Source organism: Barbus barbus (genome assembly GCF_936440315.1).
Source record: "Barbus barbus genome assembly, chromosome: 30".
Lineage (NCBI taxonomy): Eukaryota > Metazoa > Chordata > Actinopteri > Cypriniformes > Cyprinidae > Barbus > Barbus barbus.
The window spans coordinates 24,126,826-24,139,345 of NC_136758.1; the positions used below are offsets into that span (position 1 = coordinate 24,126,826).

At 35.9% G+C, this 12,520-nt stretch overlaps 1 protein-coding gene across 1 annotated transcript in view; it reads left to right on the plus strand.

The window, feature by feature from the left end:
- smyd3 (SET and MYND domain containing 3) overlaps positions 1–12,520 on the plus strand; it is a 153,319-nt gene that overhangs the window by 7,855 nt on the left and 132,944 nt on the right. The window contains exons 2-4 of the mRNA XM_079385370.1: positions 8,459–8,522; positions 9,944–10,051; positions 10,170–10,227. Coding sequence (XP_079241496.1) covers positions 8,459–8,522; positions 9,944–10,051; positions 10,170–10,227 — 230 coding nt within the window. The remainder of the gene's footprint in view (positions 1–8,458; positions 8,523–9,943; positions 10,052–10,169; positions 10,228–12,520) is intronic.

Sequence of the window (12,520 nt, forward strand, 5' to 3'; positions counted from 1 at the left end):
CCATGGCAACGAGACTAGTCTTTGTATCGTGAGCAAATGCGTTTGTGAAAACATCCATCATGTTACTAAGAGCCGCTGGAAGAGAGCAAACCTGTGACCTTGAGCATCATGTTTAGTATTTTGTTTGTTTCGTCCTCACTTTGACTGAAAGTCAATAGGAGAATAAAAGCTGTATTTATCCTCAGCCTCGTAACTGTAGTGATTTTGAGTGCGCTGGCTAGAAACACTTTTGTTCGGCTGTCTGGAAAATATCACTAACACTTCTCCTGCTGAGGCATGAACGCCTCTTCTGATTATGAGATGTGATATTCCAGAGCGTTTCAACAGAAATGGCAGGTCTAGGCTGTGGTACATGAGACCGGTTATAAAAAATTATTCCAGCTACATTTTTTTTCACCTTTTTATAGTAATTTATTACACCATGTACTATTTATTAATGTTTATTTCAGTATATTTTAAACTGTAATTTATTCCTGTGATTCAGCATTGAATTTTCAGCATCATTCCTCCAGTCTTCAGTGTCACATGATCCTTCAGAAATCAGGCTAATATGCTGATTTGCTGCTCAGGTAACATTTCTTATTATTATGTTGAAAACAGTTGTGCCGCATAATTTGTTTGTGGAAACTGAGATACGTTTTTTTCAAGAACTGCATTTATTAGAAATATTTTTTTTACATTAAAAATGTCATTTTTGATAAATTTAATGCATACTTGTTGAGCAAAAGTATGAAATTCTTTAAAAATGAAATCATACTACTGTAGCATATATAATATACAATGAACGCTTTACTCAGCTGTGATCTTGAGACCAGCCTCATGTGGATAAAAGCTTGCAATAACCCAAATCAGAGCTGTCACAGCAAAATAAGAAGGGAAGTGGGGAAAAAGGAGCCAATAGCCACTAATCCTGGAAATGAGAAACCTGCTCAGGCACAACGAGCCACAAACAGGCTGAATAATTATCAGTTCCTCAGAGCTACTGGTGCTACAGCTTACAGCAGGAATTAATTACTCAAGCACTGAAGCAGATACACACACACACACTCACGCACGCTAACTGTGCCAGCGGTGCACCTGTGTAAGATTAGGTCAAGGCGCAAAAATAAAACTTCATCCCCTGAAATGCATGGCAGGGAAGGATTTTGTTGTGAGCTACCATGGCTTTTCATTTGATATGGCATATTCATAGCACTAATACGCGACTGTGACCTTTCCAGGCAGAAAATCATTAGTATCACCATCATAGTGTATAATCCTATTTGTCACAACACACGAGGAGTGCTGTGAATTATTAGAGAAGGCCTTCATTTGTTGTAACCACTGATTAAAAAGTAAATAAATCTCATAGGCTCCATGACTTCAGCTTTAATTTTTCCACGGTCCAGGGTCGCAGAGAGTGTGGAAATTACAGAGATGCCATTAGACTTGAGGGTTTTTGGATGTAATCAAGCAAAACCATCAATAACAACAAGCAAAAGAGGCTCTCGTCATGTGATTACTGCCCTGGACAGACCAACACATCCTCCTGTAAACCAATTAGCTTAATACCGCATGCAAATCACTCTAGTGGAAAGTTTACTAACTTTTATTTTCATATTCATTTTGTAACTAGATTTCAGACTCTCTGATGCTAGCATGATGTTGGTGAAAAAAACTAACATTTTGTGTACAAACAGTTTTCACTCTTACATTGCTACTAAATTTAACACATAATGACAAAGAAACAGCAAGTAACGCATTGAACTGGATAAATCATTTTACAGTAGAAAGTCTGAAATAGTATTATCTCCTAAAATGTTCTCCAATACACTGTTTTATTCACATTATTCTGAGTGCATGTTATAAATGTGACCCTGGACCACAAAACCAGTCATAAGGGTGTATTTTTTTGAAACTGAGATTTATACATCATCTGAAAGCTGATTAAATGAGCTTTCCATTGATGTATGGTTTGTTAGGATCGGACAATATTTTGCTGAGATGCTACTATTTGAAAATCTGGAATCTGAGGGTGCAAAAAAATCACAATATTGAGAAAATCACCTTTAAAGTTTTCAAATGAAGTTCTTAGCAATGCATATTACTAATCAAAAATTAAATTGATATATTTACAGTAGGACATTTACTAAATATAATAATAATAGGACACCGGCAAAGGATATTAGTATCGCTTTTTATTTTTATTTTATTTATTATTTTTTTTCCTTTATATGTTTACTATTGAAATGTTGTTGTATGCATTTGTCAATTTTATTTAATTTCTGTATTTTCTTAAATGGGTGTGTATTACAGCGCGTTTAGTTTGTTACTTTTTCTTATTTGTAAGTCGCTTTGGATAAAAGCGTCTGCTAAATGACTAAAAGTAAAGTAAATATCTTTATGGAACATGATCTTTACTTAATATCCTAATGATTTTTGGCATAAAAGAAAAATCAAAAAATTTGACCCCTACAATGTATTTTTGGTTATTGCTACAAATATACCCCAGCGACTTAAGACTGGTTTTGTGGTCCAGGGTCACATATTTATATCCATATGCATATTTTCAGTGGATGCAAGGCCCTGTCATACATTTTTTTCTCTCATAATCCATTAAACTCTGTACATGTGATGTACGCGGAAATCAAAAGAAAAGCTCTCTTTTTACTACTGTTTTAAAAGTATGTACTTTTCCATTATCAGTGATTTAAATACACATAGGCTATAGTACAGTTATGCAAATGAGGACCAATTTCTCCAAAATACTTAATAATCGTATTTTCTGTGCATATTCAAGGCTTTAAAGCAAAAGCATTTTAACGTCAAAGATTTCATTTTTGCATTACAGTAGTTTGTTCACTACAGTAATACTCACTTTTGAATAGGCTATTAACAAATAGATGTTGTTGATCAAAGTCACTTTATGCTATAAACACATGTTTCACGAGGTCTTTACAAGGTATGACCATGCTCTCATTATTCTCTTCCATTTTCCCTATTTTTCTTCCTAATTAAAGTGGCATTTATAGAGGTGTTGTCTGACAGGCTTTGAAGAGCCAAGTCTGTCCTGTGAAGGTAAACGGTCTAATTGGTCAGTGAGAGTGTGTGTTTGTGTTTGTGTTCTCTTTGTTTGTCTGTCTCTTCCTCTGGTGCTGACTGCTGCTCTGGTTCTGGTCCGGACGCTCGTCTTTCTGTCTAATAATAGCTCTCTCGGTGTGTGTCAGGGAGTCATTCCAGAATAGGTTTGTGTGTGGACATGGAAATTGAAAAAGATTCCTCACAGCGCTCATGTTAGATAATTTGCTGATTATGTTACGATGCCATTTTTATGTGGAATTATTGTCAATTTTTGAAATGAGGAAACCTTGTTTTGTGTTCGGCCACATATGGAAATCCGATTAGACATTAGCCATGGGATAATCAGATTTTTGACTCCCTGCGGATGCCGCTGTGATTCCGTTCCTCTGCTGGTTTTGATCTAAAGAGATCCACCTCAGGATATTTGTCTGTTGCTAATAAAATTCAAATGTTTTTTCATTTCATGGTTTTATGTACGATGAAGCACTGTTGGCCTGCTGATTCTGAGCTCTGAATGCGTGTCGTTTTGAGCGTCTTTTTGCTGAATTCGTGAACGTCTGGCCACTGGAGCGCAGTGTTTCTCTTTCACACTTTGAGCGTTCAAATCCTGCTCTGCTGGACCTTTAGGGAATAGGCTTTTGTTTGATTTTTGGGTAAAAGACACACTTTTGCATCATTCTGTGACTTATCGAGTCAGGAAAAAACCCATAATAATAATATATTTTCCCGTTAACAGTTGGAGTCGTCATTAGCCGTACAGCTGCTACTGCTTTTGTGTGCACAAAATGTATTACCTGATAATTTTTTGTTGTGAACAATCGCTGTAGTTCGTTTAGTGAAAAATGATCTGGCTGATGTGTTATAATTTGATAATGGGAGTGTCAATTCAAAATAATTATATCTTATGGTTTAATGAAACAGTGTACATGCTGGGGCTAAAATTGTGTGAGTATTATTAGAGGGAAAAAGATCTGATTCATCGTTTGGAGAAATGAGGACATATTTCTTGTGAGATTCTTTTCTTGTGAGATTTAATCAGTGGTCGTTTGATGACATATTTAAGGCGTATTATCATTTGACATTTTGTATCATTATTAAAGGCCTGGCTCTTTCTCACTGCCTTGTACAGTCCACACATATGGCAATTATTAAATTCCCGAACCTTGCCAAATTTGCATAGATATTAATCATGGTTTTATGAATCTGTAGATGAGTCTCGGCTCTGCAGTGTATTGCTGTATTAGAGTGCTATGTGAGAATGCTGCTTTTCTGGCCGGTTCTTATCTGTAGGGAAACACTTACTGTCTGTATCTCAGAATCAATACTCTGAGGAATACAAGTGCCTGCTTTTATAGCAGATTCGAGTCAGACCATTAAAAACTCATAACTTTTGTCATATCCAGAAATAGCTGCACATTCAGCTCAGCAGCCAGCTATTTTATTTTATTTTATTTAGTTTTGTTTTTAATAATACTACTTTATTTTACTTCATTTTAATATTGCTAGTTCATTTCATTTTTCCCTAATCCAGAAATAAAATTATTTTATTAATACTATACTATTTTACTTTATTTTAATAATACTAGTTTATGTAAGTTTTCCCAAATCCAGAAATAATTTCATTTCATTTAAAATATTTCAATAATACTTTAAAATGTATTTTAATGTAATAATAATATAATAATTTTAAATATTTGAATAATAATAGTTTTCCAAATCCAGAAATAAAAAAAATATTTTTTTATTTTATTAAAAATATTTTAATAATACTTCTTTATTTTAATGTAATAATACTACTTTGTTTAACTTTTCACAAATCCAGAAATAGCTGCACATTCAGATCAGCTGTTTTGTTTAGTTTTATCTGAGTTTAAGTGTGTCCAGTGGAGATCATGATGCGTTCTCTATCTGTCATATCCTGTGTGCAGTAATGAGGGCAGCTTTATGGCTGCTCTGCTGCTGTAGTGTTGTGCTGTGACTTACGGCCTGTGCTTTAGTTTTGGACATTACCAGACTCTGTGTATTCCATTACGACCAATGACTCGTACCTTCTCAAGCATCAGCATTTTTCATAGGAGCCCACAGGCCCATACAACACTTTAATCTCCAGTTGAAGCAAAGGTTTAGTATTTCTTATTGTTTCATCATCTGTCTAGCTATTATTTCTTGCTTTGTTAAGCTAACTGTACTTTCTTAAGAAATCTCCCTCTAATTAAAGTTGCAGTAAGTCATTTTTTCACACACTGTTGTAAAAGTATTTGATAAACATGCAAATTAGGCAAAATGATGTTTACTCAAAGGATATAAAACTCCAGTCATAGGAATGACCAAAAAAAAAAACAAAGTGAGGGTCACTCTTTCATTCAGGTCACACCACTTGGAGATTACATGACCAGCGTGTCTTGCAATTCCAATTAATAAACTCCACACTGTAAAAAAAATTTTTTTTTTGGAAGTTTAAAGCATACTCAAGCATATATTACTGGATATGTTTACAAGAAAATAATCTTTCTACTTCAAATTTCACATTTAATTCAGTGTGTTACATGCTGTTTCTGTCTTTTGTAATTGTTTGTGAAATTTACTAGCAATTTCTGAGTGAAAACTGGAACCGTCAGTTCAGAATTGTAATGTATGCAAGCCTGAATGATTTATTTTCATAACAGGACTTTGCCTTTGGCTTTGCATGATTGTTGTTCTGATAACATCTTCAGTTCAGTGTGTTTCTCTTTGTGAGTCTGCACATTTAGTTTTTTTCATAATGTTATGCAGTTCTTTCTTTCAAAGTAAAATCAGCAGATCCCCACAGGCATGGACGTCTGATCATGATAATACACAGCTCAGATTCCTACACTCTTCTGGATCTCATAAGGGTTCTGGAGATCATGGCACGATGTTAGAAAGCATTCAATTATTTTTCTGTGAATGTCGCCACTGTAGATTGTAGGGGTGTAATGGTACACAAAAATGACGGTTCGGTACAGTCACAGTTCGGTATATTTTCGGTACAGCAGGGGGAAAAAATAAACACAATTTCTTCTTCTTTTTTTTCATTAAAGGTGCTGCATGTAGGCAATTTTTTTTTGGTCTCTATTAAAGCACAAATATACCATATGTTTGCAGATATTTAGGAAAATTTTCACATACTTTTGTTTCTTGAAGCATCTTGGAGACGTTGTTCTCCACAGTTCTTCTGGATTTAGTCTGTCTCAGTTTGTTCTGTTTCTTCATGTCAGTCCAGACAGACTGGATGATGATCAGATCAGATCTCTGTGTGGAGCACTGGCTGTTGTCAGAGAGAAATCTTACTGGATTATTACAATTAATGGCAAAATAAATGTTTGGATACAGTATATATTACACACAGTAAAAGAGTAAAAATGTTATAGCCTATAGGAAGGGGTCAGAGGGCCCATTCGTATAGAACTCAGGCCTGCACTATAATCTGTGCCTGACACTCTTCAGTTTCTTTTAGGAGATTGACACTAAAAATTTCTCTGGAGTGATTTGTCAAGGGCCTGTTCAAAAATCACACCACTTCCAGACATCAGGGTGGCAAGAAGATGAATCTGGTGCTATTTCATACTAAACTCCCTGATTATGTTCACTCAGGAAGGAGCAATATAGATAAGGGCGGAAGGAGACAGACAGTTATAAATGGTAAAATATGGTTTAAAAGATCTGTTTTAAAAAATGAACTCTATTCATTAAACAACTGTAACAAATAAAGCTGAGACATAACTATGCACGCACTAAGTGTGTAATATTCGTGACCCTTATGCATGTTTAAACGCAACATTAGCTCATTAAACTCATTTTAAACAGATAATTTACAGACATCCTTGACCTTTTGTGTTCAGTCTGTTCTATGCATCAGGGCCCGTATTCATGAAAAATTTTAGTGCCAAGAGTTGCTCCTAGTAACAAAATTCTAAGAAAATTCTTAGAAATGTGGGTGTTTCCTCTTTAAATTAAAGAAAAGATCCTAGTAAAGAAAAAAGTAATTCAGAAAGCATCTTAACCCTTAAAAGAGGTCTTAAGGTCCAAAATTGTTAGGAGTACAGACGAGGACTTTTAAGGGGCTTAAGAGTTTCTTTAGCAGCGGAGAAAATGGACGAAACATGAAGAGGGAGAAGAAATGCGTTGCACACAATGCATGACAGTGAGTTAATAAGATGCTACACATTAGCTCGTGCAGGGATCATGTTTGTGACCGATCTTATTAGAGACACGCTATCAACTCCGACACCGCGCAGAAGTGCCATAGCGCCAAAAATGGACGTAATCACTACATTAACATATTTGGCAACTGCAAAAATGCACCTATGCAGCAGTGATGACTTGGGTCTGTTACAGCACTTATCTGTTACAGCACTCTGTTCATTTCCTATAAAATACGGTAAGTATTTAAAAATAAAGAATATATATAGTGTGTGTGTGTGTGTGTGAGAGAGAGAAAAAGCGAGAGCGAGTACGGTAAAACAGGAAAAATTACGCCTGTAATTTCAAAGTGACTCGTGGGCACCGGAGGAGGTGCGACCGGCAGCAATGCCTAGCAGGTGTTCCACCTACCTGTACATTTCATTATTAAAGTGAAGTAACATACTGCCAAGAATGGTGACCCATACTCGGAATTCGTGATCTGCATTTAACCCATCCAACGTGCACACACACAGCAGTGAACACACACCCGGAGCAGTGGGCAGCCATTTATGCTGCGGCGCCCGGGGAGCAGTTGGGGGTTCGGTGTCTTGCTCAAGGGCACCTCAGTCGTGGTATTGAGGGTGGAGAGAGCGCTGGACATTCACTCCCCCAACCTACAATCCCTGCCGGCCCGAGACTCGAACCCACAACCTTTGGATTACGAGTCCGACTCTCTAACCATTAGGCCACGAATATACCCTACTCTTAAAAGCGCTCTTTTATTTCCTTCTTGACAACCAACCAATCACAGCCTTGAAAAGAATGTCATAGCTAGCAACGGGGTTAGCCCCGCCTCCTCACTAAGATAAAAGTTTTTGTCTTTTCCTCGCTCAGAGTTGCTCTCAGATTGGTCCTCAATCACTTTTAAGCTAAGACTCCTAGTTAGAATTTTTTAAGCTAAATTAGGAGCTCTCTGAAAGGATTCTTAGAATCTTTAGGAATACAGGCCCTGATCTCTGCATGTTAACCACATTCCTCACTTCAAGCTTACATGTTATAGACTAAGCCTCAAAGCAAAGGTGGTCATTAGACATATGCTTTAAAGCAAGTGATATTTAGTCAGGGCAGGAATGCTTCATTATAAGCCTCGTAAATCAAACCAGACTTTCTCCTCTTCAGCCTGAGGATGTAGTTTCTTGAGAAATACACAAAGCACTGAGGCTGATGTTAATTCTGTCTCCTTTATTCTTAACAGAAGTGAAAGTCTGTCGAGATGTTCTCAATGTAAGACGGCCCGGTACTGCAGTGTTCAGTGTCAGGTAAGAGCTCTTCACACACGCTTTCATCAGAGAGCTTTACAGACAAGCTTATGATGAGGTCTTATTTCAGTGGAAAGATTACATTCAGTTTTTCCACATAAGGTTTTGCACCTAGTGCTTTTGACAAATGCTTAAAGTGATATCCACTCACATGAGATGAATAACATCTGAAATCAGTGACAGTCTTTATTGCATTAAATTTGTGCTATTATTATCAAATATTTTTTGCAGGCTTCTGTGGCAGAATGAAAAATTATAGAGTGAAATTCAGATGTTTAAATGTCATGCCTGTGTCTTGTGGAATTTAATGCAGTCATTTTGCTTTATGTGGAATTTCACTGTCTATCAAAATGTCATTAAAATTCTCCAGTTTTTTTTTTCGAGCCGGCAGTTATCGGAAACTCCTGCATGAGGTTCAGTGTGACTTTCCGTCAGAAGTATTTGGTACTTGGAGCCATACACCTGTGAAACATGTTCACATTCACAGGATTTTTCTGTATTACTGACTTTTAACCCTGTAAAGCCTGCCATATGAAATATCGAATAGAAAAAATATGAGCAAAAATTTGGTCAAGCTGCTTATATTTATATGGCCAAAAGATAATAGCTGATAGCTGTGATGTAAACCAGTAACATTTTTAAAGAAATGTAAAAATTGAATTAAATTGTTCTAAAAATTAAAACAAAAAAATGTGTGTATAAAGAAAGTGGTTATGTGTGAACATGACAAAGGAAACTCTATAAAACTAGTCCATACAACCCATGCACTATGTTCTCACAGCTTTGCAAGAGGAACAGGCCAAATTTTAAGTTCATATTCACTTGAAAAAGGTCCTTTCTGCTGTAGTTTTCAGATCTCATTGCTCAAAATCTGGGTTTTCAGTCAATAACTTATTAAATATTGTTCTGTTCCTCACACAAAGATATTGTTCAACTTCAGAACAGTCATAATGGCTACTTCTAGGACTTTGTCCTTCCTTGTTTACTTTTATGCTGTTTTAAAAAGCAGCATGAGCGTGCTGCTAACCACAGAAGAAAGTAAGTCATGCAGGTTTGGAAATGAGGTGAGGTGTAAATCATGACAGAATTCATTTTTGGAGCGAAATATCTCTTTAATGTGTCTGTCACATGCTCTGCAGAAGTCTTTGCAGTTCATGAACATCCAATCTTTCAAAACTAGACGCCACGCTGCTTTAAAATAGCAAAGCCGTCACTGTCAAACCAGTGCCGTTCCCTCCAGGCACTCATGGTTGTCAAGTTTGTCTTTGTCTTTCTGTAATTGTAGGGCGGCCTTTCATCATAATTCCCTCTAAAGGGAGACCACACACAGAAAGCACGTTCTGATTGAAGATGTGTAACTTCATCATATTTATTTGTTTGTGAAATCTCTTCTCTGCTTTATCCTCATCTTCACCCTTCAGAAGCAAGCATGGCCCGATCACAAGAGGGAATGCAAATGCCTCAAGCGCCTCCAGCCACGGATCCCCACCGACTCCGTCCGCCTGGTGGCGAGGATCATTTTCAAACTGGTATGTGACATCAGAACACCTGCCGTATCAGGAGGACTTCAGACCCGTTCAAAGAGGGTTTTACATTTAAAACTGCCACAGGGCTTGAGATTGTTACACCCATTCTGTCTCTTTCCAGCTCAGCCAATCAGAAAGTGACCAAGAGGAGCTGTACTCAATAGCCGAGCACCAGTCACGTAAGTTTGTGTTTAATTGTATTACAGTGTACTGACACAAAGCAAGTGGATGTCACTATATTGTGTATTTTAGCAGGACTGCAACGCTGTGTTGACCAATGAGCATCCAGGGCTGGATTTTAGGGAAAGTGAGATTTTGATAATGCATCCTAGAAAATAAAGAAATAAATAGATAAATCTAATAATTTTATGATGACTTTGCACTAATCAGCACTAACACAAATTCTGAAAACGTTTTTTATATATAAAAAAAAAGTCTATATAAAAAAAAAGAGTACATGTATGTGTAAGTATATATATTTTTACTTTATATACTTTTATTATATACTTTTTTTTTTTTTTTTTTTTTTTTTTTTTAAACAGTTAGTTTTAAACAGTTAGTTTTAATTTTGAATTACTAAACCTGGCTCTTGGCATGAGCATAACTATTGAAGCTGACATGGTGTTAAACAAATGGGGGGAAAATAAATACAAGAATTAAAAAATGAAATAAAATCCAAATAAATTGTAAAAAAAATCGAACAAAAATGTAAAGCATCTTAAAAAATAACAAAAAATATCTTAATGTTGAAAAAAACATCCTAAATTGCAAAAACTAGTTGGTTTTAGAGCGGTTTTGGTCAATTTTCAGCTGTTCAGACCAGCTAATCAACCAGCTAAAACCCACCTTGGCCAGGCTGGGAGAGACCACCTTAAACCAAATGAAGAACTAACTTAAACCATCTAAGACCAGCAAACCAGCTTAGATTGGTTTGAGGAGAGTTTTTCTTCAAGGAAATACAAAATGTGTTCTAATTCACCATAAAAAAATAGATTATTGGAGTATGTTTTACTAGGAAATACTAAATCAGTTTTTGTGCTTCAAAATTTCACGTTTAGTTACTTGCCATTTTTTTTTCATTTTGTATGTAAATTTCACAAATAATTTCTAAGTGACTTTTTTTTTTTTTTTTAGTGTTGGTCTGTTGTGTACTAACCTTTTATTTGTGTAGCTATAAGGTTTTAAATAAAACCCAATAAAATATTTAAAATAGAAACCTGGGCCAAATTGAATCCAGTAATCAGGGATCACTCCTCTTTTTCATATGTATGTATTGACGATATTATATAATGAAAAAGAATTTCTGGTCTTCACTGGTAATTTCAAGTTACTTTAATTTAATATTTCCAAGAAATTATAAGGATTTATGCCGATTATTGTCCAAAAATCAAATTTTGAACGTCGCCTTTCAGGTTTCACAGAAATGGACAATGTCCATTGTCGTGTCAAAAACCTGACTTTTTTTGCTTAATAAAAAAGTAATATACAGAATAAAAGGCTGTGTTGTTAATGGACGGCAGTAAAAAGCACTAATTTATCCTGTGAGGTTGAAAGATTACATTTCCTATGATGGAAGGTGAATAAATGTCAGATCCTGGCTGGAGTTTATTGTACCATTATGAATTTTCCTCTCTTTCTTGGTGCGGACCCTCTGTGAAACATGCCCCGCGGCCCCTGGCTTTTCAAAAGTAATTGGCTATTTTGTTACAAGAGCCTTGGACTTCTCTTTGGCCCGACTCTTTTCTATTCCGTCATAAGTAATGTGCAGCCATTAGAGAGGTAATCCCGCCGATGGTCCTTAAGGAAGCAGTCAGCACCCCTTCTGAGCTTGTGCTTTCTCATCACACTAATGGCCTTATGAGACACCACTTGCTCTCACCTCAATATGAAGGTCTCTTCAGCTCATGTATTATTTCAGGAAATCCATCAGCTCCTCATTTTTACATCTAGATTCTTATGTAGACCAGTTCCTTTAGACAAACAGAAGAGTGTTTCACAGCAGACTGATTCAGCTGGTGGTCAAACGATGGGTTTCTCAGCGTCTGATATAGAATTTAATCCTTTTATACTTTATATATTACATTTTAATGGTAGCAAATGAGACGTGCAAAATTGCAGAAATTAAAGGAATCATTCACCCAAAAATTGACACAATAGGTTTTTACATCAGTTGTAAGTGGTCATGAGACATTAAAGTCATTACTTGCCATATGTTACTGTTTAAATTGCGTTTTCATTGCACATGATCAAGAGGGCAAATTATGGCAAAATAGAAATGGATGTTGTAGCGACTGTGGATTTTTATTAAATACAATAACTTAATACAATATTTGCTGTTTAGAGTGTGTTGTGTTTCCATCGTAGCATATTGTTTAAAAGTTTAGGATTGGTAAGATATAAAAAAAAAAAAAAGAATTTTTTGAGGCTGCATTAATTTGATTAAAAAATACAGTTAAACAGTATATATAGAAA